The sequence below is a fragment of the Pezoporus occidentalis genome, unplaced genomic scaffold (genome assembly GCF_034315485.1).
Source record: "Pezoporus occidentalis ecotype Australia unplaced genomic scaffold, CSIRO_AGI_Poc_V1 ctg93, whole genome shotgun sequence".
In the NCBI taxonomy this organism is placed as follows: Eukaryota; Metazoa; Chordata; class Aves; order Psittaciformes; family Psittacidae; genus Pezoporus; species Pezoporus occidentalis.
The window spans coordinates 4,718,060-4,745,557 of NW_026916294.1; the positions used below are offsets into that span (position 1 = coordinate 4,718,060).

The following is a 27,498-nucleotide window of genomic DNA, read 5'->3' on the forward strand; positions in this document are numbered from 1 at the left end:
CAAACCCAGGCAGTGTTTTGTCATTAGCAGTGTTCTGTTGTGGGTGCAGCAGCTGCTTGAAGGGACAAGGATGGTGATGGACGAGAGCATGTTGTGTCAGTTCAATGGCTCCTATTTGGGCATGGGGCTTGGTGTTCTCTCTTAACCTCAGCCTTGGTTTTCCCCTCTCCGCGACTCCATTGGGAGCACAACGCGGTTGGTGCAGCTCTTAGGGCTGAGCATCACCCTTTTAGGTTTGTGGGTAATAACGAGCCACGGGGTGAAATAACAGTTTCTTTTAAAGCTGCCTTTTCTACAAAAGTCCCCTTGAATTTAATGAAGACTTAGAAAGTTGTTCCTGAAATTTTTACACCAGCATATAGATACCCGTAAAAGAGCCCTCCCGTAAGCAGAACAGAAAGGAAACCATTCATTTAGCACCTGTGCCTTTATGGATTGATTTTTACAGAATCCTATTAGTTTCACTGCCAGTAACTGGCAGGAGTACTCTATTTCAAACCAGACAATGTCAAGGTATAGAGGTGGGCATTAAATATCACCCTACCTGTTGCTGTTCAGCTTTTGTCTGAGCAGAATATAATTGCAGAGACTAGGAAAGCCAAGTCGATCTCCTTCCAGCTCTTTGGTTAGTACTATCATTAGGAACCAGGGTAATGCAAAGGGCTGGCATTACACTGTTTCAACAGCCCATTAAATAGAATATGATCATTCTTGTACAATGCTTTCTTACAAGCAAGGAAATACTCTCTTGTAGCCATTCCTTGGTGCCTGCTGTTGAGAAAACAATGATTTGTTTTAGGAAGAGCAAACCTCTCCCTAAATAAACAAGTTGCATAGAACGAAAAACCCCTATAAACCACTCTTCCATATATTGCAGATGATTTCTGGGCTTGTTTTGCCTTCCCCCTGCAAGGTGGAGGACAGAGCACCCTCTCCCTGCCCAGGGGGCTGCTGCCAGCCTGGCTCTATCTAAAGCTGACACTTTACCTCTGCGTGGTGTTGGAGCAGCTGACAGCCAGATGGTTTCATAAACAGCCACGTCCCTTTGGGCTGTGGGTAGCTCACCTTCCAGTGTCATTACCAGTCTCTCAGATTATTACAGATGAAAATATGATATTAATGGGAATTCTGCTTTCCCCCCTCCCTAATTAAGCTCCCTGCTTTGTGCCTCTCGCTCAGTTTTGGCAGTGCAGTGCTTTGATTTTTGATAGTAGGTGGCTTTACTTTTCGATATCAATTCCAGCTCCATTTGGCTTGCAGAGTGTGGGGACTTTGCAACTGAAACCAAAACTGAGCCACACTCGCTGAAGCAGGGCAGGGAAAGCAACAGGCCACTACTTTAAGTATTTCTGGTAGTTCTAAAGGTTGCTTTACAGCCAGAGGAAGAATGAGCAAATGTGATGCTTCAGATTGGATGTGACTACCTTGGGAGCCAAGGGGATGATTTAGGGGGCACTTGCAGCGGGCAGAATGCCTTGGGGTGCAGGGTGGCATCCCGATGCTTCAGATCCTCCTGGAAGGAGACCAACTGATGCCACATCACATCACCTCCTCTCCCCCATTGTCCTGCTGCAAGTGTGGTACATTACAGACACGCTGAAGGGGACATCAACAGCGCTGTTGGCTGCTATAGGGATGCAAAGCCCATTGTGAGCAACAGGCATCACTCATAAGCCTGTTCATAAAACCTTTGCAAACCATTAACCACAACCCTGTTACTAACTGCTTGTACTTGTCCCTTCCACCTGGGCTGTGCCTTCTGTGGCCTGGCACTCCTAAGCATACACTTCTCTTCTTCCATTCCCCTAAAGCTGATGCTGGGATAAATGCAAAGGTGGTAGGCTGCCAAAGATAAAGAATATATTGGATCTGTTTCAATTAGTTTGCCATGGCAAAGATTTAATCTTCCTCTCCATGACTTCCAGCAGCATGAGTAGAAAAGAGAAGGCACTCGGGGCTCAAGACAGAGAGGAGTGTGGCATGGTGAGCATGGAACACTTCTTAGCCGTGGGTATGTCAGTCTCCTTCTTGGGAAAAGTGACTTTGTGGTGCTTTACTGGACTCTTTAGAAAAGGCAAGATAATATGAAAGTCACATATATATAGCCTTTCACATATATATGTCTGTAGTTCTTATATATATATGTCTGTAGTTCTTCTATATATAGTTTTTCTGTAGCTGAGAGGGAAGAGGTTGTTGCCAAGATCAGCAGTGTAGCCTCAGACACCGCATGTTATTTAGGGAGCTGATGCTGCTGGTTTTCAGCCTCCTGATCACAGACACAGATTTGCCTTAAAGCCATTTCTCCTGTATCACCTCTGTGGGCTGCCCTGCTCTGGGACTTGACCTCATTGCAGTGGAAACTCTGAGGATGTCGGTCCAGAAAGGGAAAGGGACCTTTCTGGGTGGTGGGGTATGTTAATAAAAGAGCCTGGCTATAGCTTATCCTCTCCCTGGCTCTTATCCTACCACTTGCATCCTTCGTCCACTGCATCCTGCAGGCTGTGGAAGCACAGAGCCATCAGCGTGGGCAGTGATGCCCAACCGACAGCCCTGCTGTTCCCCCAGCCATGGCTGGCACTTGTCAGCACAGCTTTGCTTCAATATTTGGGAATAGTTTCTGGGATCATAGGAGCACATGGCTCTTTTATTCCTGGTCACCCTCAGGCTTTCCTGCTGGTCTAAGCAAGGAGCTTCCCTTTTCTTCCTGGGGACTGGTAAAAGCCTTGGTGAGCCATATCAGTGCTGAGCTCTCAAAAGCAGTGCAGGAACTTCGAGTTTGCCCTTTTTGCCACGTGTGACTGATGAGGCTGAGAGCAGAGGCCAGGAGCTGCATTTGGGGTGGGTTAGTGCCAGGGCACCTTTAAGTTGCAGTGCTTGGTTCCTTCCTGGCAGTAACAGGATCTGGCTGTAACATCTGTAACCTACATTTCGGCCTGCCCCAAGGTTTTAAAGTCTATTTGGAACTGTGGGGTTTTTTAGGCTTGAATTGTACTGTGCCCAAAGAGCTGCCACACGCACCTGCAGCCCTGGGTGGGCAAACAGCTTACAGCACGTTCCCATCAGGTTTGCATCCCGTGGATTGTTTCTGGGCAAAGCACTCACTGTCTCTGCACTTCAGCTGCTCCATCAGGACATGGAGAAGGGATGAGGAGCCCTGGATGAATCTGTGCTGTGCCTTGGGGGCACGTGGCACCAGTAGAGGAGAGCTCCCTGCACCAGCCCCACTGCTTCCTGAAGGGTGGAAATAGAGCTCAGGAGCACAGCAAAACCTCACTGCTTCATCCACTCCAAGAATGAAAAAGCAGCCCGGGAGCTCCCTATGTAATAAAAACTAAACACAAAACAGGGCTAAAATCCCATTTCGTTTGCCCTTTAATTATTTAATTTATTTTCTATATTTAACGTGCTTGCTCCTCGTGAGTCAACTGAGGTTTTCTGTAATATCTTTTTTGCTCAAATATTCATCTGTGTTGGCGGAGGGAACATTTTAAAATGAGCCTCGCAGAGTTTGCCCTAGTTGCCCTAGTGTTTCTTCTGGCTTCTGCTGCTACTGAGCCGGTTATTCGCTTCCCATTTCCCATGTGTTTTCCCTGCTGCTTCCAAACACAGATAAAATGTTAGATCAAAACACAAAGAAGAATTCTAATTTTATTCCTCATGTTCACCACTTGTGTCTCAGAAAGTAAGGGGCTGCTGGGCTTAGCTTGGTGCTGGTGGCCGAGCCCTGCTCCGGTTAGTGCTGGGTGTTCATTCCCATTTGGAATCACTGGTGCCAGGGTTAGGGATAAGCCACAGTGAGCCTGCCAGAGTTCATCTGCGGCACTCAAAAAAGGTCTTTTTAGTTCTCTGGACTCATCATATTTAAGAGGTTTCTGCTGCTTGTTGTTCTGTAGTCATGTTTCATAGGTCAGTTGTGTTGTTGGTGAACCATGAGTGGTCAAGGGGAGAGAGCAAGGAGAGTGAATCCCCAGCAAATCCTGCCTGCTGTTTGCTCACTGCTATCTTGGAGGGGTGGAAATGGTGCAAAGCAAGTTGATCAAGGCTTTGGGATGGCTTCTCTGCAAGAAGTAGGCTTGGGGTGCTTAGCAGGAGGAACAGGGTTGCATTGGAGGTCTGGAAGGTCATTAATGGCAGAAAAGGGGTGGATAGGAGCTGGGATCATCAGAGGGAGCTATCGGGGCAGGTTCAGTGTGGATGGATGCGAGGTGCTTGTGGTGCCCTCCACAACAGCATCTTTCAGGTGCTGAAAGCCTGTGTGGGTTCAGCAGTGACTGGACAGATGCATAGGAAAGAGGCCTGTGCAGGTGTTAAACAAGAAGATGGGAGCATGCTGGCAGCAGCAGGGTGCTCAGAAGAGGGGTTCCCCAGGTCTTCGCTGCCAAGACTCCCGTCAGAGATGGAGTATTTAGGCAGATGTGATCGCACACCCCTGCCTTTCTAAGCAGCCCTTCTGTGCATGACTGTCAGCCTGCTCCCCAGGCACTCCTGTTCTATGCCCCCAGCTCATCCCTGGGGCAGCTCTTTGCAGAGAAGGGTGTGTAAATGAGCAGGAAGGACTCGGTGTGCATGCCTGTGTATGTCTAATTTTCCATATCCCTGTAAGGAAACTGGGCTGTGGAAAACTGGGGCTGGGAGTGGGAATGAGAAGCTCAGCAGGGGGGAAGCCATGGGCACATCAATCTTTTCCACCTAGGATGAAGGGGGAAGTATGCTGTGGGGCCAGATGAGGACTGAAATCCTCACCCCTCTGCTTCTCTGCACCTCCCCGTTGGCTGTGTTACCCTGTGCTGGCCATCACTCGGTACATACCAACCCTGGGCAGGCGCTGCCATGCAATGTGCTGTGCCCTGCCTGCGCACTGCCTGCACCGTGCACTGCCTGCACCTCACCCTGCCTGGTGCTGCTGCTGGGCAGAGAGCCCAGGAGCAGGTCAGAAGCTGGCAGAGAGGAGGAGGCCTTTTAAAATAACTTGTTTCCTTTAACATCACTAGATATATGTTTTTTTCCCCCCTTCTTTTTCCTTGCTCCTCCACGTTCCTCAGCTCGGCAGTTTTGGAGCCGGGCAGTACAATGGGCACAACCACACCGCCTGTGCCTGTCTGCGATGGGACCTGCTTGCAATGCAGGGAGTAGGGGAAGTGTTTCTGGTACCCGTCCAGGGCAGGGAGCAGGGTGCATCCGTGCCACCAGCACTGCATGCATCCTCCTCTAAAGCGTTAAGTGGTGTTAGAGATGGCTTACAGGGACTGTAGCACAGCGCAAGCTGTTAGTCTTGCTGAGCACGGCTGTGTTCATACTTAGTGCTGCTTTCCTGTCTCTCGTTGCTGAACCTTAGAGCACTTCACAATGATTAGTTCAGCATGAAACTCTTAAGTGAGCATTATTGCCCCTGTTTCAGAGTAGACATAAAGGTCACTGGCAGTCCAAGAGCAGAAGCTCTGCCATATAGACGTTCACCAGCATCACTGTCACAGGCCACCAGTACCTTCCGCTGACCGCCTTTTGTCTCAGCTCTTTCATAGGTCCATTTCATTGCCCTTGAGATGCTGTTCCTTCAAGAAGAAAGGGGGAGATAGATTCAGGCACTCAGCTGTAGCCGGTAGTTTGGGATTAAAACTCTTTGCCTGCGTAGGAGAAAGTCTTGGCTTGTATAACCAGTTATTTCTGGTGCATTTCTCCAAGCATCTGTGTCGATGTGGGCAGCAGCAGCATATGCTGCCGGCTGCAGAAGGACTGGTCCCATTGCCATCTGTGTGCAGGCTTGCTGGGGCTGCGGCAGGAATTGGAGCCTGGGCTCTGCATCCCTGACTTTCCCAGGCCTGTGCATGAGGCAGTGGCAGGTCATGAGCTCAGAGTTCGGAGCCTGCGGTGGTATGTCCATCTTCGGGTCTCATGGGAGTTTTTTCTCCTTTGGGCTTTAGGAAAAGCAGGAAGAGTATGAAATGCTCAGCTGGAGCTTGTGCTCTGGAGGTAACTTTAAAAGCAGTAAATCAAATATAAAAGCAGTTGTCTGGGTTTTCTTAAAGCCATCAGGGCCGGTGCTGGTTGAGATGCTCAAGCCTGCCTGCCTGCCCTGCTGCTGGTCTGCACTGGCTGCTGTGGGTTTGGGAATGTCATTTCTGCTCCTCCGCAGGTCTTCTCTATCCACAGGGTTTCTGCTCCCCACCCTTCCTTCCATAAGGTGTTGTGGCTTCTTCTTGCTCTGGTGTGCCTATCAAAGCCTGCACATACATCCAAGCCATCTTCTCCCCTTTGTTCATAGGCACACTGTGGCTGGTGCCAAGGGCTCAGGAAGCAAAGGGAGGTAGAGGCATGTATGTAGCTGGGAGGAGAGAGCTGCAGAGGGATGTGGAAGGTGAGGATGGAAAAAGACCCAGGAAGAGAAATGAGCCATTGGACACCTACCATTAAGGGAAACAGCATCGCTAACGTGGGGTTTGACTCATGCTTCGAGGACCATCCAAACAAAAGGGGTTTGTTTCTTCTCCACTTATGCAGACCCTTGCAGGGATGGTGTGAGAGACTTTCCACCAGAGGCTGGGAGCTTCCCTGCTATGTTTCCACCAGGAAGTCTGGATGGAGGCATAGCTCCTCTGCAAGGCAAGTCCCTTCCCCTTATAGCTGCAGGTCCTCAGGCACTCCAGTGGTATATCCAAACCTGTGGGCAAAGAAGCTGCGTTAGCCTGGTCTCAGCTGTATCCCTCCTTTCCTATGCTGCCTGGATGGAGTTTAACAGCACCTCATTTCCCTCTGGATGGGAAGATCAGCTCCTCATTTCTTTGCACCTACTGTCAGCAGCAGCCATGATCTCGTTTGTATTATCCCTCATCTGATCCTACCTAATCCTTAATGCAGCGCTGCCAGCGACGGGAGCATGTTGCTGCTGGAGCAAGGGGCATCAAAGGTGTGTGGGACAAGTTATGGTCCAGCGGGCTGCGAGGCCACCTGAGAGTGCGCACAGCCCCTGCTCTCCTCTCCTTGTGCCATGTGGGGTACTTCCTCTGTTCCCCCATAGCTTTCTGAGAGCAGGGACCTTTCCCTTCATTATATCTTGCACAGCTTCTGGTGGAACTAATGTGTCCACTGGCACAATATGCTCTCCATTGAAGAGAGCATTGGGCTGTTTGGGTGCTGACTCTCTGAGTTTGGAAGTTCTGGAGGTGTTGCCTATCAGTTTGTTTCTGGTATATAGGTGGACAAGCCTTGTGTAGTGATGCCTCTGTGATGCTATGGCCAACGAATGGAGCACGTGTTGACTTGCCACCTAGCTGTGCTGTGAGAAGCTGCCCACAGATACCACCTCCCTCTAAGCCTGACATTGACAAGCATCAAAAACCAACATGTTTTGGGGTTTGATGTGTTGAGGTTCGTGGCAAGGCTTGCTGCCTCCGTGCTGTGTGGAGTCATGGTGGAGCCAAGCTGGAGCATGCCAGGAGCTGTTAGCCTTGCTCATGGTGAAGGAAACTTCTTCCTGCATCAGCCAATGGGTCTGGTATGTGTGCAAGCAGGAGCTGCCCATCAAGACTTCCATGCTCTGTTTTCCTGATGACTCCAAAAGTGCTCTATTGCTTATTGCAGTGTGTATGTGTGCGAGAGAACCAGTGCCAAACACAGATTTTATTTCTTCTTCCAATAATAACAGCAAAGCTTAGTGCCTGCTAGCTGGTTTCCATCCAGATCCATGTGCTCTTGGGAGGTGTTTGAGTTTGTTGCATCAGGTGGCTTAGCAGCGGGATTGTGTTTTATTTTTCAGTGTGAGGGGGTTTTATGGTTTTGGTTTGGGGTTTTTTGGTTCTAGAGATGTGCAGAAATATCGATCAGATGTTGTCAGTGTGTCAGGGAAAAGAGGAAGGGAAGGTTGTCCTGTATCTCTGGGCTGTGATATAGCAGCGCTTTATGAGCCAGCATCCTTCGGGGTGTGAGAGCTTCAGTGATGGGCCCTTGGTGGTAACACTGCTGTCCTCCAAATTACAGATGTTGCTTGCTACAAGCCCAATTACAGCTTTGGTTGTTTTCTGGTTGTGTTTTGTTCCCTCCCCTTCTGTTTTCATTTTGAATCCCTGATCTCACTAGCAATGTGGGAAGCTGAGCTCATGTCTTTACATGGACACAGCAGGAGGGGTTTTGGCGTGTGTATCTCCATGCTCATTTGCCTGCTTTGTTTTTTGGGAAGCATAATGCTGCTTAAGGCTGTCCCTCAAGGGAAGCAGGTGGCTTTTGCAGTGTCAGAAGGGGGTCTTTGCTCCAGAAGAGGCTGTGATTCTTTCCCAGCACCATCTCTTCTCCCCCCCAGTGGGGATGATTTTGAGAGCAAATTTACCCTCAAATATTGCTCAGGCTTTGATATGAGCTTTGTCTCATGTCATCCTCAGGCTCATCCTACTGCGTGGACCAGGCATGTCCCATGCCATGCACATCCCATGGCTCCTACGCTCAGCCACAGCTCTGCTCAGGGTTTGCTCATGTAAGCAGCAACGCTTTCTCAATGCTCCCACCTTGTGCTTGCAGGGCCCACAGTCCTTCCTCAACGGGCTTATTTATTTTCTAACTCACTGTACCTCACTACGGCGCATTTCTCACTAGCCAGGGTTGGGGTTTTTATTCCTATTACTGAGCTGAGAGAGGAGAAGGTTGGGCTGACGCATCCGCTCTAAATTATGCTGCTGTATCTCAGGTGCTGTCAGTCATGTCGCTCCCAGGCCCAGGAACTTGCAGACACTCCAGCAGCAGGTACCTAAGGATCAAAGGTTTAGATCAGTTTTTGCTGTCACAAATGTTTTATAGCTAATTTCTCCTTGAGGAGAGCTGCTGGGGGAGGAAGGGCTGTCAGTTGGGTAGTACATGCACCCTGGAGCATCGTTGCTGTGACCTGAGCTTCACCTCCCTCTGCCTGCGTGTCGAGGACCAGCTCTGGGTTACAGAAACGCCTGTCTCTGTAAGACATGTGTGTGTGAGATGAGGAGGCAGGACACCACTGCTTGTTGATGGTGGTACTGGCCTGCAGTGCATTGCTGCATGGTGTGTGTACATCAGGAAAGCTCTCCAAGAGGGCTTGGGGTGTTTTGGTTAGTGACCAGCAAGGGTTTTCCTCTGCTCTTCCCACTTGGCAGAGTGAGAGTTGGGAAGAGAAAAAAAAGCCCTTGTGCTGGAGCTGTTCAATGCAGGTGATGCTCCAAATGGGAGCCTTGGAAAGCAGGAACACCAAGGTATGGCTTGGAGGGAGTCTGGGGCTTTTCCAGAGCTGGAAATCGAGTACAGGGATGGGGAGTTTTGACTGGTAGCATCTCTTGTCCTTGATGAGCTCCTTCCTTGAAGCAGGTTGTGCCCACTTGGTAAAGCTCTGCTCCTCAAAAGCAGTTAGTTGACAGAGATGAGGGGAAAGGCAAGCTGGTGACTTCCTGAAGGCAGCTAAAGCCATGCAAACAACTGCCTTGTGTATTTGCAGTTGTTTTATTTTGATTGAATATCTATTTCTTTAACCTCTGTTTTTTCCTCCTACTCCCCCATTAGAATAAACCAAGGTAAAATAAAGGCTGAGCTCCCTTGGAGGCACTTTTCCTTTCACATTAATATGCTGCTGTTATCCATTACCCCACATTGCTGCTCGGTTTGGAAAGGTGGCTGCTCCGGGAAGGGTAGTAGCATTAGTTTCTAAAGCTGTGTAAAGATCCCCATGGAAGCAATTACCAGATGGATTACCCTGGGCTTTGCTGCTGTGAAAGGGCCGTGTCGGGTCGAGGATGCTGTGTGTATTAACAGCACGATCCCTTCCTTGCTTTGGAGGTGTGGGTCGGATTAGCTGCCTGCTTTATAAAGGGCTGGGTTCAGAGCAGGACTTTAGCTGCTGGCTCCTTTACTCTCCCCTCCCTGCTCTACTTTCCCCCTGATATGCCCCATCCTGGGCAGTCTTTTGGTACATGGGACCTGCCGCTCCATAGGGAAGGGGGAGACCTTTCCTGACAGCTGAAATGCTCAATCTCCGTGGTTTAGTGGGAGTTTTGGCTTTTACTTTGGCTTCCTTTACAGAAGGACAAGTGAAGCTCAGCTGGAGACCAAGTGCAGCTATGGGCTTCTAAGTACTAAATCATCTGCTGCTCCTGCTGAAGCCTGGGAAGGCTGGTGTGACCTTCATGGCTGGGAAGCATCTCGTGTCTGTCCTGAAAAGGCACAGAAGGAAAGCAAAACACACCGTCTGTCCAAGCAGGAGCTTCCTTTTACCTCTATTTACCCTCTGTGAGTGTGGGTTCTACCCAGTGTGTTTGACTTCTGATGGTGCTGGGATTGAGCTGAACCTGGCTGGTGCAGAGAGGACACAGAACCCTCTCTGGCAGGGGGCAAAGGCACGTGGGGAGAATGGCATCAGCACAGGATGGAGAGGGCCTGGGGGAGCTGTGAGTGTCCCACTGCTGATGGAAGTGGTGGTGGCGACACTGGTGGGGATGGTAGCCATCAACCCAAAGGACTCACTGTGAAGCAGAGCTGCTGCCAGACCAGATGTGATCCACGTTGTCTGTGTTTTAAACCTGGAATCTTCTAAAAACCCCTGTCTCAGTGGAAGCAGAAGCTGTCTTTTGGACTCTTAAAACCTATTTGATCTTGTTTGCTGCCCAGAATTACCATATGCAGACCCACTAGAAGTGTTCACAGATGCCAACAAGCTTTGGCTGGTTTTGCTTGTCCTTTCTTGTGGGGCTGAGGGGAGGATGGAGACCTCTGCCTTTTCTGATAGAGGCTTGGGAAGACCAATGCAGCCTGAGCACAAGCAATTGAAGGTGAACAGTTAACTGAGCATCCCCGCAGCATCTCAGGGTTGCTGCAGGCAGGGGGAAGAGAAGAAGACCAAAAGTCCTCTCCATCCTTCTGCTTGATTCCTGGCACAGACAGAGCTGGGTCTTCTCTTTTGTCCAGTCAGCAGCTTGGTTTGTGCTGACCTCCTAAATATTCAGCTCATTATACAGTGTAACGTATAAATAAAACAGAAGCAGGCAGCAGTATTCTCCAGGAGGATATAATCAGCTTCCTTCCCTTTTTAATTGTACAGGATTTGTCTTCATATGTCAGGCTATCATACTGGCTAATTTATCACTTTAAGGAATTAAGTCTGGTGTTTACACAGCAAGGTGCTGCTGTACACACCTGCTTTTGGGGTCTGAGAAGGAAGAGCATCCTTCCAAGTGGGAGGATCACAGGGGATTCTGTAGCTGGATGCTGTTTCTAGAGGTCAGTGACCTGGATCCTGCACTACTGTCCATCGTCACAGGGAGGCAAAAGGTTCCTCAGCATGATGGCAATCGCCATGGGGATTCCTTGGGATGTGGCTGGGGTGTGCAATGCTTGCCAGCAGGACAGTGGCCTGTGCTACAGGGGCGAGGAGCATCATCTACGTGTGAAGCTCAGGCCCAGGCAGCCTGTGGGAGGTGAGGGTATATTTTAACCTGGCTCTGGAGCAGCAAGCAGTCGCTGATAAGCGTGGTGTGACCTCCAAGCTGACTTGCTTTCTCCTAAGGGAAGCCCTGGAAACAGCATTTGGCTTTTCATCAAAGCAATGAATCTGTCATCTTTTCTTCCTTGCAACTTGGAGTCCCCTGCTTCTGATTTGCAAATAAATTCCCCATTTTGATGGCTGCCCTGGCCATCTGTTCTGCAGTTAAATCTTTGGTTCCCTTATTGGAAAACGCATCAATAATTCCCTGGTGGCTTTTCACGCCATTGTATTTGGCTGGAGACTTTCAGCAGATTTAAGCCTCTGGAGGGTGTTTCAGACTCTATGTAGTTTACCACAGATACAGGCAAGAAGATACACAAAGAGATGGTTCTAGCTGTGATACACTTAACGATGGCCCAGCTGCCGGACCCCTGGGTCAGCTCCTTGCCCTGAATCAGTGGCCAACAGCCTGTGCTGATGCTAGCTGAGCGTGGGAGCGATATGAAGAAGACACTGAAGAGCATTTCCCAGAGCCTGGATAGGGATGCTTCCATCCAGGCAGTGTTTACAGATGGAGTTCATGAAGTCTGTCATCTTCTAGTTCATGGATGTTAAGTCCTGCTCCATGACCACTTGCCAGCCTTTATCGGTCCTGTTTCCTGACGCAGTAGGTGTCTTGATTACATAAACATCTGCGTGCACCACAGGAGAAACCCAGACAATTCTCACACAGGAGTGGGCATTAGGGAAGGGGGTCAGATGGAGACAGGTAAAGGAAACTGGGCAGCAGGCAAGGAGGGCAGCAAAGGTGGTGATAGCACGGCCTTTCTCCTACCTGGGAGAAAGTGGGAAGGACCTCAGCAGAAGGTGCTCAGGGACTTGCATTCCCTGTGAAGCTAGCAGAAGACAAGGTGATGCTCTGTTCTTTGCAGATGGAGCAGCATGCCTGTGATGTACGTGAGCAGGGAAAGGTCAGTGTCATCAAGAAGCCTAGTGGTGAATGCTCAGAGCATCTCCAGGGACCTTGGGGCTTTGCTGGAGAAGTGCTTTGCTTTCATTAGGGTTATTTCTGTGGGTTTTTTCCTTTCTTCCTCAGCAAGTGGGGTCAGAGCAGACTCAGTGCTTCTTTGAGAGGCAGTAAATGACCTCTAAGTAGAGGGAGATGACAATCCTCCTTGGAGCAAGGTGGTATCCTTGCAGACATGGATCTGCTGTGTGTCCTTGTGGAGTCCTGGAGTCCCTGCCATGAAAGTGCACCTCGGTGTTGTGCCCAGGTACCGGTCAGGAGGAAGGGGAGTTTCTCGGCTCTCAGATAAAGGAACTGGAACTGAAATCCCAATGGAGCAGAAAACTAAGGGTGGATGATAGCCAGGGCCCAGAGCTTCCTCCATTTCCCATGTGTGGTTGGTGTCAGCACAAAGCTGGAGAAGACTGCGTTGAGCCAATGAAGCACTTAAGCAAGTACTTAACTTCAAGAGTTTAAACAGGGATTTCTGTGGGCTCCTCTGAATGCCTGGAGTTGCTTAAGTTTGTATTTAAGTGGTTGATTGGCCTGGAGGCTATGTAGTTTGGGGAAGGGGGATAAGAGAAAGGACCCTTCCAGGGTCGGTGCTTGTTTGCTGCTGAGTGGTACCTGATGTACTGGAGGTTGTGCTGCAAGATGAGTATGAAGCTTGTTCTCCAGAGGCTTGCAGCCTGATTTTGGCACTGTCATATACTTTTCAGACAGGGCAAAGAGCATGGCCATGGTGCTCTCTGTGTGTCTCCCCAGTGTATCTTAGGGATGAGGCCACTGGGATGTGCAGCAGTGTGCACACAGGGCTAAGCCAGGTTGCTGGGCTCTGCTGTTGGGAAAACTACACCAAAGTTCAACTCAAGGATCTCATACCTCAGCGCACATCTGGGCTGTTCAGGGAGACAGGAAAGAGGACTGAGGCACCATGATGCTGCCCTGCTCCTTTCCCAGCTGGGGCTGCTGGCTCTCTCAATGCTGGCATCAGGGGACGAGGAGGGATGAGCCCTACCCTGTTTGAAGTATTATAATCCTTTCAGATGGCATTAGTGCCTCGGCCAGTAACACCTCTATAATTGAACCTGCTGCTTGCAGGGGATCCAAGCTTCGGTGAGACATTTAAATCTCATTTGTATAATGCCTGGTTGCAATTCCTGCTGAAAGATTGCCCTCTGCCTCCAGGGCCCTGAAGCTGTGCCGAGCACGTATGCTTGCTCCAACCTTTGCAGGCAGAGGAGCGACTGAGCTTGGCTGGGCAGCAACATGTTGCACAGCATCTGAGTTTCTAGAGTTTTTGCTTGTTTATAGGACCTTTTGCTTGGCTGATGTATTTCTTTATTTCCCTTTTCCTCCTTTTCTTCATGCCTGAGTCCCATGAAGGCAGGATGGAGGCACTGGTCAGGTTTGGTCCCGTATTATGCAGGGATGAGTTTTTTCTACTTGGTGCTGGTCTGATCCACCTTGGTCTAATGGCAACATCCAGCATCTCTAAAAGGAAAATAGCATTAATTTTAGCACAGGCTTAAGTTCTTCTTTTCACAACAGTGCTGCAAAAGAAGAAAGCGAATCAGAGCCCACTTTTGGCTTGTGCCACCCTCTCCTTTGCTTCCTGGGCAGATGCATCCTGGCCCTGGGGACCAGCGTGACCTACCCAGTGGGTGCAGGCAGGAGGGACAGAGCATCCCATGGTGACACTGCGGGCCTGCAGCAGCAGCTGGCTAGGTTGCTCATTCCTCCTTCCCGCTCCAGCGATCCCTGCTGTACTGTAATCACACAATTATTATGCCATTAAAATGTCATATTTGCAGAAATCCACATAAACAAGGCATTAGCAGTTGCCAGAAAATTGTAGTTTTACTGCTAATGACCCGCTTTCCCCCTGCAGCACCGCTCCTTGGGTTTTCTTGGTATTTTTTCCCCTTTTTTTTCTTGTTTCCAAGCCATGATTTAAGAGGCAGATGATGAATTACATCTTTACACCGAGAGGCTTTCAGTCTTTGATGTACAGTTGCAGTGAAAAGCTGCGTCCGTGCTTGCTCCAGGGGTTTGCTGTTTGCCCTTTGCCTGTGAGGTGGCAGGTAGCTTTTTGGGGTGCCTTTAGCAGGTGGTTTTAGTGAGCTGGTGGATAAGCTCTTAGGTACGTGCTGATGTGACATAAAAAATCCTCTCCTCATTGAGTTTTTTCTGTGTCTTTTTGCCTGGAGGATCTCTCCCATTGACCCCCCAGGGATGCCCTCAATGCAGGGTGGTGTTTGCTGGCTGAGGGTGGATGACTACCTCTTGGATATTATTTTCCTCTCTTTCCTGCAGACTCGTTGAGTCTCTCAAACTCTCTTAAGCATTGACTGTGTTTCCCATAATTAATACCAGCCATTAAACTGCAATGTTGAAAGAGAAATTACCTAATTCCAAGGAAAAAAAAAAATGAAAATTTATTACTAGTACATGAGAGAAAATGAATATGAAACTTGGAGAGAGGAGCCCTGTAGAAGATAAATAGGAAGGCAAGTGGAGTATTGACTTGATCCTTTTCTAGTGCAGGGTAATTTGGCTTCTAAAGTGAGTTAGATCATAATAAATTAAATTCAGATTTCAGCACATCAGTTAAATAACTCCCAAGACGGGATTCTGGTGTGAGGAAGAGGTGATAATACATGGTGGAAATATTATAATGAAGACTGTACCCAGTAATCCGTGACCAATGTGCTGTCGCTGGGTGACTGAAGGGGATTCCTCCTTACACTTTAACTGGCATTCCCTGTCCCTGGTCAGGCACCAAGGAACAGGGGAGTCCCTGTGTGCAGACTGGGGAGGTCTCCTGCCTCCCACCACTTGCATAAGCGGGGAGCTCTTCATCTGAGGATGCTGCCTCACTTTCCCTCTCTGCTTTGTGCAGTGAGGTTGTGGGGTGTGTGTGTGAGTGTCCTGCTCTGATTTCAGTTAGCCTTGTAGGGAAGTTTGCATTGGAAAACTGGAGAACACCCAAAAGATTTAGGAGATGTGGATTGAAAGCAGATGACCAAAGCCAGATACCTACTTCTGGCTGAGAAACTTAACCCAGCCCCTGAGCTTGTTTTGTGGCCAGATAACGATTAAAATAACCCTTTAATCTCCAGTCTCTCAGGAGCATCTCTTTGCTCTTGATCTCAGATATGTATTTAGCTACCTGATATTTAGGAATCATCCTACTTATAGCTTTCCTCAACCCAAAATCGAGAGCCTGAGTGAATCGAGATGGGCTGACGTCTTTCAGGTAGAGATTTTATGGGGCTGTTATTCACTGCGGTGTCAACCAAGAATGCAAGCCTTGGACGCAAGGTATATCCGGGGCAGGATGAGAAACAAATGCCATGGGATGAGGCACTGGTAAATTCTGTGTATCCATTTACAGCTGGGACCCCCTGCTGAGAGGATGGTAGTGGGGTTAGATGGATGCTGGGGAAACGTTGTCCCAGCCCTTTAGGCATGTGGCAGGACTCTCCAGTGCACCAACCCCATGCTTCTGCTGGCCTGACCAGAGCCTTGCTGCCCTTACAGCATGTGCAGAAGCTCCACTTTTCCTGATGCCATGGCTGCCCACGGGAATCCACCAGCTGTCAGAGACTTGCCCAGATCTGGCTGATCCAAGGCTATTGGGTTTAACTGACATTTAAGAAAACATAAAAACATATATACACATCCAACACACCGGAGTGCCGTGTGGACTCTTTAAAAAGCCATTTCTCTCCTTATTAAGTTTGGTAAGACCAACTTTTCTTCACAGTATTAAAATTAAGGGTCTGCAAATCCGTGGCGGTGGTTTTAGCAGCGCCCGGCCTCCTGGGGTCATCATGAAGACTTACAAACGTCAGGCTGCCGGTGTCTGGGCAATGCAATCGGCTCACTTTCCCCTCATCTTTTACTGCCGCAGTAAATCTCCTTTTGCAAGATGCCTTAGAAAAAGCATAAAGAATATTTATCACCCTGTGTACGTCGGTCCTCCCAAGAGCCCGCAGGCGGGTTACATCCATCCTCCTTATAAACCTCCTGCAGTGGCCTTACCGGTTTCATAACTTTCTCCCAGATCCATAGAATCATAGAATGGTTCGGGTTGGAAAGAACCTTAAGATCATCAAGTTCCAGCCCCCTGCCATGGGCAGGGACACCTCATTCTAGTCCAAAATAACTTTCTCTTGGTATGGATGGTGGCTTGGGGGTTTCTTCTTACCTTCCTGCAATGGGGTTAGGTGCTAGAGCTGCTCCTGAGAAGACCATGGGATCACACTGAGGGAGGATGAATACAACCCTGGCATCCCTGGGCTCTGTTGGATATTTGGGGGTGCTTCTGTTGCTGTGACCCAGGGTGGTGTGGGGCATCATGTTGCTGGAGGTGCCAGGCTTGGTCCTGCTGTGATTCACTTGCAGGAGCTGGTGCTCCCTCCTCCCCTTCCTGTGACTAGAGAAAATGCACTACCAGATGCAAGTAAAATCAATTACAGGATAAAAATCACCCATTTCAAAAGCTTCATTTTGCAATATTAGCAGGGAAAATCAGTTTTGAGATGGTGTGAATTGAAGGGGGGGGGGTAAGGGAAGACAAGAAGAAAAGATCAATTATTGGATAAGATCACAATTTTCTTTAGGGCTGAGATGTCTGTAGGTGTTTGCATCTCTCTGTGTTACAGGTAGGCTGAGATCAAAGAGGTTGTGTTGCTGTAACGATGAGATTTTATCAGTGCTGCATTGTGCTCGCTGGCTGCCAAGGAGCGCTTAAACCCCCTGACAGCATCATGCTGCTGAGGGATGCTTAAACCTCTGGATGGCACCAAGCTGCCAAGGGATGTTTAAACCCCCTGATGGCTGTCGGAGCTGTCGAGTAACTCCAAATGCAGCTCCTCCATCCTTTTTGAGGTGGGGGACCACAGGGGCACCAGCTTGCCTGCTCTTCTTCCTGCAGTAGGGCTGAAGTCCTCGATGGGAGACCTGTTGTGGCAATTATAGACCAAAGTTGGGCTGGGAGGATGACGGCCTCCTTATTTCAGGGTCCTGTTTCTTGAGTGAGCCCTAGGGCAGGGTATGGATATGGAAACATGGGACTGTGCTTGACAAAACTGCTCCTGTCCTATGGCTCATTCTTGCCTGAAGGGTTACGGGGGTGAGGGGGATGTAAAGTACCTTTGTTTTGCAGTCGGAGGGAGATCAAAACCCTACCAAGACCTTTGAGTTTTATATTGCTTGAGCCTGTGCTGTCTCTCTGGATCCAGCAGGGACCCGAATCTGGTTTCCAATTAGTCATTTTAAATTCAAATCGGCAGGCTCTCTTTGACGTGCTGTTTCAAGACCTAAGGAAAAATCAAGCCCTGAAGACCTAATGAAGCTCCTTGTTAGCCTGCTGCTGTGGTGCCTGCCCCTGCTGCAGGGCTGACTGACCTCCAGTGGGGCTCAGGAGGACCTCTGGAGTGGGGTCAAGTGTTCTCTGGTCTCTTCTCTCTCTAATGGGGCTGACTTTGTGCGTGCAGGTCTCGGATGTGGACTGGGACGACCTTTGGGATCAGTTTGAAGAGCGGAGGTACCTGAGCACCCGGAGGTGGAAGGGCGGCGAGGACCCGTACCGGCTCCATGCCTTTAACCAGCGGGAGAGCGAGAGGATCCCCAGTGACCGCGCTGTCCGCGACACCCGTCATCACAGGTTCTCCTGATCTTCCTCATTAAACTGTATTATATGGGTGCATAGACTCATTCCTCCTCAGGGATGTGGTTTTGGGATGCTAGGTGGGCCCTTCACTCATGCCCTGTGGGTGCACTTGAGACTGGTTTTGCCTGGGTTGTATTTTTAGGATTGAATCTTTCACTTTGAATTCTTGGCATGTCTGGAAGCCCTAAACCCATTCATTAAATCCTGTATAAATTATGCCAGGACTACAGGAAAAGAAAGGAAAAGCCTTTTTTTTTGCTGTTCCTTCAGAAAAGTAATGGGTATTGTGAGAAAGCACCTCTACAACAGGCAAAGTCTTAACTGGTGCTGTGCACTCTTGCTCTGCAGATGAAGCAGTGGTATGGTGCAAGGGAGATAAAATAACTGTTGAGAACTCATTTTGCTCAGCAGTGAGAGGAGCTAATGTAAGAACTAAGGGATTATTGCTAATTGAAGGGGAGAGGAAGGTAAGAACTTGTTAGGTTACTAGCCACTTCAGCACCATCGGGGTCAAAAATACCCTTTGGAGCCCAAAGGACCTCTTGCGAGAGGCCAAAAAGGAAGAGCTGCCCTTTGCAGCTGCAGGTTGTTGATGGTTGGTGGGGTTAATTGTTGGTCTGCTGGATAGAGTGATGCTGGTGTAGAAAATACTCCCAAGGTTCCCTTGATGCAGTTTTCCTCCTTGTCTTCTGCGGGTACAGCGTACACCTGGCCCCCATCGGTGATCCCCAGCCCACAGCTGGTGCTTCCCAAGGAGCTGTGTCTGGCATTACATCCCAGCCTGCTGGCAGCAGGTGTCCTCACTTACCTGCTCCTGGGAGCCCTTTTTGGGGACATACTGCTCTGGTGGGAGCTCTGTCCTAGACCCAGCCACAGCACCTTGCTCCCAGGTCAGGGCAACTGAGCTCCCAGCATCTGATCCAGCTCTGCATTTCCCCTATTCCAGTCCAAAAGCAGCACTTGGGCTGACGTGCTGAAGCAGCACCAGATCTCCATTCCTACAGCAAGCCTTGTGCTTATTTATTTATTTATTTATCCCTTTAACTCCTCTTCGTAGTAAGGACCAGATGCTCCTTTCTCCAGAGAGGAGCTGTCAGCCCTGATGGACGCCAGTTATAGCTGAGCACAGAGCGAGTGTGCTATTCCTGGAGAGAATTAATGCCAGGGATATTAACCACCTGCCCTATTAAAAGGGAAGATCGACTCAGCTGCCCCCTCACTGTATCCCTGCTGTGTGGTGGCAGCAACCTTGTTCCTGGGCGGGCGGATGCAGCGCAGAGTGCTCCTGCAAAAGAAAAGTTCTCATTAAGGAGGAAGCAAGGGCACAGCATGAGGGAGGGGCTGGAGCTAATTGCATTTGCTTCCAATTTCCTTAACCCGGTAATTGGATTCTGATTTATTGAATATGTCTGAAGAGCGCTGCGGATGGCGCACCATTAGGCGAGCATTAGAGTGGCCACAGAGGAAATGGGGCTGTTGGGAGATATGGGGCAGGCAGGAGCTGATGGGGAGGATGGAGCAAAGAGAAGGGTCTGGGCACAGTGGTCAATGGGGAGAGGAAGGTGCAGAGCTAAGCCCTCTCTGGAAAGATGTTTGCTAAGGGCAGAGGTGTGCCAGGAGGTTCCACAGGTGATGCTCAATCATTACTGTGCAACCTGGGAGCTGGATGGGAGAGCATGGATGAGCATGGCCCGTTTGTGAAGCAGGGGGAAGTTGCTGATGGCAGTGCAAGAACATGTAAAGACAGCCCAGCATGGGGCTAACTAGGAGAGGTCCCTCCTGTGAAGGGGATAACAGAGTACCGTGGACCAGGCTACCAGGAGAGATGGGAAGCCCTCAGAGCTGTGTGACCTGCTGGAGGCTGTGCTTAGAGACTTGGGTTCAATGGCAAACCTGGCTCAGTCTGCTTTGTGTGAGCCAGACTGGAAGTGCTCAAGCTTGATTGAGGGGGAACCCATAGAGTGGGACCTCAATTCTGCTCCAGCTGACCTTGGGGGAAGGTACATCCTAGCACAGGCCCCACACCAAGGGGCACCACCATGCCAGGAGCTGTACTGAGGGGCACCACCATGCTGAGGGGCTCATGCACATGAGGGGTCAGGAGTCTTTGGAGAGGGTCTCACCTAACTCTTCAGTTCATCACCATGGGCAAGCAGGTTCTCCTCAACCTCCCACCCAGATATTGCTGCCTGAAGCAGCTTGCTCTGCAGTCAGGTTTTCAGTGTGTTTGTTCTCCATTTATTCTCTCTTCTGTATGACAAGTGGCAGCATCAAGACTCACAGACCTGCAGACCATAGTAATGCCCTGAGATCAGCACCTCATAATCGTGATCCAGGGTCTGGGACATGGGAATGCTGCTCCTTACAGCTTCTCTGTGGGATGTTTTTCACCAGGACGGTTGCAGAAGATTTCCTGGAGTTTTCTTTGCTAATCCATCCAAGCATCTGGACTTGCCAACCACATCTAAATACACAAAATCTGGCAAGGGCTGAGCAGCAAGCTCCTTGCCAGAAGGCCTTGGAGAGGACAAATAGTTTCGGCGGGGTGTGATGTGGCACTGACAGCCAGTAGCTTAGCAATGTTTGCTGGGTTGATTTTGTTTTTAGATTGCAGCCAGTGGAATAGTTTCAGGTGGAGAGGAATTGCAATGCTCCAAGGAATCTGAGTTGGAGAAACTGTGGGGGCTCTCTTTGCCTGCCTCTGGCCAGCGCAGGGCTGCAAGCTTGTGCTTGGGTTGTGGGTGGTTTCAGCCACGCAAATATCATGGCTTCTATTGACTACATCATGTTCCTTGTCCTGGGAGATCTCACAGCTGGAGCATTGCTCCTGGTGACCTGCCTGCATTTCACTGCCATTAATGGTGTTCTTGGTTGTATGTTGACTAAGCCCCTGGACCATTCAAAGGGATGCCTATTCTCCTTGTATGGTTCTGTGGTGGAATATCTCATCCCCACCAAAAGTCAGGGGTTACAAATTCCCTCGACCACACAGCAGGCTGGACCCAGATCTAGGTGACACATCCACATCACACGACACCAGCTGATGCTGCTGGAGTGGATGGCTAGTCCCTCTCCTTCATGGTAGCCACATGCCATTGGGTTTACCTCATCTCCACATCCCACCTTCTGCTACTCCCACCGACAAACCACAGGACCAAAGCAGCAGGAGTAAGTCAGTGCCAGGCATGCTCACAGCAGGACAGGAGCTGAGGTTTGCAGTACTGCTCAGCGGCTTGGAAAGCCGACAGGGAGGATGCGTCACCTCCAGCCAGGAGGTTTTGTCATGATGGCTCCTGGGCTTTTTCCATCTGTGGCAGACAGCTCCCGGGGAGCTCCGGTATTCGCCATCAGTTGCTCCATATGCTGCCTAGGCTGACCTCCGCCTCCCAAATGGGTATAATAGATGTGCAGATGCTGTTGTGGCTGCCAGGTTAGGCTGGGACTGAATTATGCCCAGCACCAACCTGAGCTGGGGTTTGGGCTCACTGACGGAGTGAAGCAGAGAGGTGAAATCAGGGACAAGGAGAGTAGATAAGAGGATAGGAGGATAGTTGCTGAAGGAGAGGTAAGAGCCGTCAGCAGACCTCTCTAGCTATTGCAAATCACGTCAGCCAGCCTCAAGCATCCCCGCTGCCTGTTTTCCTCTATTCATCTTGCTTTTTCTCTCTGCAGCACCGACACCAGTTTAGTAGTGCTGTCTCAAGAGCTAGTGGAGCAATGAGGCCAGGGATGGAGCCCTCTCAAATTCTGACATAAGGCAATAAAGCTCTGAATTTCTGAAGCTCCCTCCCTCCCCAAGTCCCAAGTGCTTTACAAGAGGCTCTGTCTACCCAGTTAAACTTGAATTTCACAGCTGCTTGAGGGGTATGTATCTAAAAGAGAGAAAGCAGCTGCTAAAATCCAATTATGATTGAAATGCAAGGCTGGCAGGGATACTGGCAGGTATGAATATCAGGCATTGCACCGTCTGCTGAAGATGAGCATCCTGGCAGCCCAGGACCTGGATCACACTAACTTGTGCCCTCTAGAAAAGCTCTGTCCTTATATTCTGTCCTATTCCCTTTGTGTGGAACATCACATGCTGTAAGATTTCTTCTGGTTTCTTCACTTAAACCCCCATGCAGTGCCAGCTGGAGTGTCTGTTGCAGAGGAGAGCTGTGCAGGGCTAGCTCATAGGACCTGTTCATGGAGGGATGGGAAGACGTGATGCTTGTGATGTTCCTCTAGGCCAGAGAGCTGCTGTCTTGCATTCTCAAGGTCCATAGATGTCAGGATTTCAGTCCTGGAGCAGAACCACTACAGTGTTATGTTGACCCATTAATGGCAGTGTGCATCCCAAGGATGAAGAGGCTGCACCTTCAGCTTTACACTGGAGCACCTCTAGTTGGGGTGGTCAAAAATACCTGACTGTGCAGTGCAGGGGAGTGACTGGGAGGAACCTCTGCCAGGTGTGGTACCTGTGCATGGCCACAGGCACATGGGACTGACTGCTTACCTCTGCTCCTATGCACCTTCCCTGTGCCCCATGCAAACACGTTTGGTGTGCAGCAAGTGAAAGCGTGTGTAGTCAGCCATGTGCAGACTGCTTGAGGGCAGCTGTATTGCAGGCAGGTTTTGAAGTGGCTCCATTTTTGGCTGAGTTGATGATTGCATCCCAGGAGTGGCAAGCAGTCAAGGGCACTGAGGATATTGTAATATCTTCTTGGAAGTGAAGATTTGAAGAGGAGAAAAGTAGATTTTGACAGCATTGCCTTTGGCTCAGCATGTTTATGATCCCCTTGGACTTTTCTCATTGCCTTGTCTTCCTTCAACTTCCTTGCCCACTAGACCAAAACCGCTTTGAGATGAATTGAGGTGAACACTGGGTCTCAGCAGCTAAAAATGCGTTTTGTACCCCACATAGGGATTTAGTCCTCTTATCTTTCTTGGCTGGTTTCTTGAGTCCCCAAAGGAGGAGCTAAATGTCTGAGGACGTGTGGAAAAGCCCATCTTATTGCACAGACAGGACAGAGGTGGGGATCTGCTCTGCCATCCATAGCAAAAGCAAGTAGGTACCTAGTGCAGGTGGCCAAACACACTTTGAATTTGGGGCAAGGTTTGCAGGGATGTTACCCAGATGGACCAAATCTAGAGGTTTTCCTGGTTTATGGTTGCCTTTTCCTTTGCTGCCTGCATCCGTTTCTCACTGTGGTCTCTGGATTGTAGCTGAGCTAATCCAGTTCCTTGCATAATGCAGACTAAGTCCTGAGGGATTCTGTTATTTTTACAATTTGCTTATTCAGGCCGTGTCTTGTGAGTTGCTGACTTGTAGAGGAGGGCAAGAAGTGGTGTGGACACGGGTGTGTGGGCACATGGTATCCCTGGGCCTGGTGCTCCTGGGTGCATCTGCTTGGGACAGAGGGGTGGTGGGACAGCAGGGAGCAGGGCATGGCTGAGCAGAGGTGTCTCAAGTGCTGTGGGGTGGACCTCTGTCCGTGAGGATGGATGGAGTGATACAGTCTAAGATGGGAGGGAGGGAGCCAAGTGAGGAGGATGGGGGAGAGAAAAAGTTCAAATGCTCCCATATCTCTGATCTGAGCATTGGTGAAAGCTGGAGATGTCCTCATGCACTCACATGTCTGTGCTGCTGGCTTTGCTCTGTCCTGCACCTTCCTGCGTGGGCTGGGTGTCCCTTGCAAGTGCTCACCCATAGGAAGTGCATAATGCCCTGCAGTGAGCAGACTGGCAGCACCTAGTGTGGGCTGGAGGGGGCTGGATGCAATGGGCTAAGGGTCTCTTCTTGCTTTTGGGGTTTGTTATTAGCTGCTGTGTGACTGCCAGCAATACCCCAAAGGGTTTTTCTATCCCTTGATCTGTTGCTCCAGCTGTTACCACTGTTCTCTGGGCAGAGCCAGGGCATTTGTGATTTCATTACAAAATGAGACTTGTCACATTTGGGCAAAGTCCTGTATGTGTGAAGGCTGTCCCTGGCTCTCTTGCCTGCAGAGCATATGCTGAGGCTGAATTAGCTGTGTAAGGGAAGATCTGGGATCCCCATGTTTTTGGTCTTGGTTTCCTTATTTCTAGTGACAGACAAGAGCACAGCATGACCCTGCAACAGGGCAGTTAATGGTGGAAAACACATTTGAGATGGAAGTAGGAAATTAGGAAGTGGCATGATTGCTTTTGTCTCTTGGACACCAGACCCCAAGAGGTTAGCACTCTACATTGTGTTTTTCCATCACTTCCTTAGGTTGAGATCTCTGGATGAAGGTATGAGAACTGTCCATCAAGTAGAGCAGGGGCTGTGCATCATGGGGATAAGCTAGGACTGCCTGTATTGGCCAAGGTTGTGTTTCTGCCTTTGATTAGCTGGCTTTTGTGGCCTGTGGAACTTCCACAGGCTGGGCAATGTTTTGAGAGAGAGAATTGCTTATGCCTCTGCTGTGCAACCTGGTAACCCTTTGACAATGATAGAAATAGCTAGGACAGGTTGGTGATGTGAGAGAAAGCATCTAATATTCTGTATCTTCTATTACTGCAGCTGGGCAGCTGAAAGTCAGTGAGAGACACAGTTTTGGGCAGCTAGCTTGCTCTCCACACTGTTGACAACCACTGATCAACCATTTAAGATCCAGACATACCATCTATATGAAAGGGAATTGCCATGTGATGCTGGGATTTATATTCTTTTTCTAGGGAACTTTCATTGTCATTTCTTCTCATCATAGTTATCCTGTTTCCAAGCTCTTCACCCCTCCAGGAATTCAGACCTTTGTTATACAGGTTGGTTACCAGCACAGTCATTTTCTAGCTGGGAAAATTTGCTGTCTGCTAACAAAAGGCCTAGTACAGAGCTCCCACTATCAAAACCCACTATCAATTGGTTGTGCTGGAGTTTATACCTGCTGTCACTCACAGTTTAGACTTCTGTGCTGCTGGAGAGCCGAAACCTTTGGATGAACTGAAGCATGAAGCCCAAAATACAAGTTAGAGGATGCAAACTGGGAAGGTCCCATCTGGCCAAAGACTTAAGGGTGAGGTGTAGTTTGAGTACGGGTGTGCACTTACTACACACTAGTGATTTTGGCCTCCCAGCCCCTGTCAAGCAGCTGTACCAGCACCTCATGGTTCTGATGGCCAGTTTGTTGCCTGTTGCTTCTGGGCCAGCACCGGCTTTTGTGTGCCTGTTGGCTAAACCTAACCCATCTGTGACTATAGGTGGGCCAAAATCAGAGTCTTTCACTCAAAAGAGCTCAGTTCTGCACTTTGTAGATTCAGCCCATCTGGAGCGTTCGCCACACACAGAGGCATTTTGTACTTAGTCTTCTGGGTGAATTTGAAACTCCAAGGAGGTTTAAGCAACAGGTATGCCATCAAAACCCAGAGAGATTGTTTTCAGGTAGCGCAGAGAACAAGGAGTATTGAGATCTGCAGTTGTTGGCAGCTAAGCAAGGAAAGCAAGACAGCTATTAATCAAAAACAGGCACTTTGTAGAATCAGAGAATAATTCAAGTTGGAAGGGACCACAGGAGGTCTCTGCTGCAGCTTCCTGCTTGAAACAGGGTCAGCTATGAAATCAGCCCAGGTTTCTCTCATTGCAGAAACCACTGAGCCCTCTAGGGCTCCTGCCTCTCTGCCTTGGCCCAGCATTTTGTAAGAGCTGACATAATTTACAAACCTCGACTGCAGCGCACGTAGGTCATAGCTCTTCTCCCCCAGTTGCCTGTGTCTGTGTAACAGGCTTTGAAGTTGCTTGAGTCTTGCATTACCCATCTCTCCTATCTTGCAGACACTATGGGTCTAATTGTGCACTCATAACGGGCACACCTAAATGAGAGCAGGGGTTAATGCACATTGAAGCATGTTTGCTAAAGCCTCCCAATCCTACTGCCTGCCATCTTTTCCAGGACTGATTGTTGTCAGTAGTAGATCTGTGTATTGCTGTGTTATTGCCCTGATGGAGGACTGCTGAGGTGACTGAAAACCTTCATCCATGTGCGTCACAAGCAAGGATCTGTGCTGCTGCTTGGGTGATGCTGATATGTTTGGTGACCTCAGGTCATAAGGTGATGGCCAGATGGTGACACCAACATCCACTTGTCCTGAAGAGCCTGTTCTTCCCTCCTCAGATGGGACAGGTCCCCTGCCACGGTCCATGTTGGCTCTGCAGTTGCTTGTCCTGGGATTTAGTGTGATCCCTGAGCCTCCCTGGGGAGGAGAGAGACTTCCAAGTGCCGAGATCCCAGCCCAACCCTGGATTTTGCTCTGATGTCTGAGACAGCCTGTGATGCTGCTCTGCCCTCGTAGCCCTGCTTAATCACTCCCTGGAGCTGGTGGCGGTGGGTCCAGTCAGTCAACATCGCCTCCTTTATGGAGACAGAGGGTGATTGTTACCACCAGGGTAACTGCATCAAGGTCAAAGGACTCCCACACTGTTGGTTTTGGAGGTCCTATGTCTTCCTTACCCTGTCAGCAGAGTGGCTCTGCTCTGCTTTTTACTCAGCTGATCCTGGGTTGCCCTGGAGTCACAGGTTCTGGATGCTCATGGTCACCGAGGGGACAGGATCCGAAGTGCTGTGAGTCCCTGCAGTTTTGTATCTGGAGTGGCTGTGTAGAGAAAAAGCAGTGTGAGGGGGTTTCATTGAAAGTGGTACTGAGAAGTGATGCTGGGGCAGGGGGAGGAGGGTGTTTCTTCAGGAGCAGGGCAGGTTGTGTGGATGCTGTAGGGAATGGCAAATGTGACAGCGCTTGCTCTGCAGCAGTGGGTTTTCAATGCTATCCTCCCCTGTCCTGCTTGTCTTGATTGAGGAGGGTGAAGGCAGCTCTTGGGAAGCAGTTGAGGAGGGAGCTAGACCACATGAGAAGCTGATGGAAATGTACAGGCGGGTGTTTTGAATGCAGGAGGATGTGTCAGTTGAGTGGCTGTATTACTCATTTCTTTCCTGAAGGGCAAAGGTAGTTGTATCTGAAAGAGCTGTATGAGGAGTGTGACTTATGGCACCTGTCTGCACAGTGAGCAGAAACCATTCCTGAGCTGTGCTCTTGGCTTAAAGGTGTCTGCAGAGCAAAGAGGATTGGCACTGTGGGGACCTGAGGAGCTCATTGGATCTTGGTGTCTTGGAGCCTGGCTCCTGGTGACTCTGGACTGTTCCAGCAAACAACATGGTATAATATTAAATGTCCTGCTGCTGTGATTTATTTCTCCAAGTTGTTCCTTGTCCCAGCTCCACAGTGCCTCTTCCTAGTGGGTAGGGACATCATTTGCATGGCACAGGCATCCTCCCAGGAAGAGTCCTAGGAGCTGAGCTGAGTCAGGAGCAGACACGGCTTCCATCCCACCTGTCCCTTCCTTGGAGAACACCTTTGTTTTGTTTGGACTAACGTTTTGCTTGCCAAAAATTG

General features: G+C 49.6%; 1 protein-coding gene across 1 annotated transcript in view; it reads left to right on the forward strand.

The window, feature by feature from the left end:
* Positions 1-27,498, forward strand: part of GALNT14 (polypeptide N-acetylgalactosaminyltransferase 14) — a 96,648-nt gene that overhangs the window by 16,811 nt on the left and 52,339 nt on the right. The window contains exon 2 of the mRNA XM_062606053.1: positions 17,939-18,108. Coding sequence (XP_062462037.1) covers positions 17,939-18,108 — 170 coding nt within the window. The remainder of the gene's footprint in view (positions 1-17,938; positions 18,109-27,498) is intronic.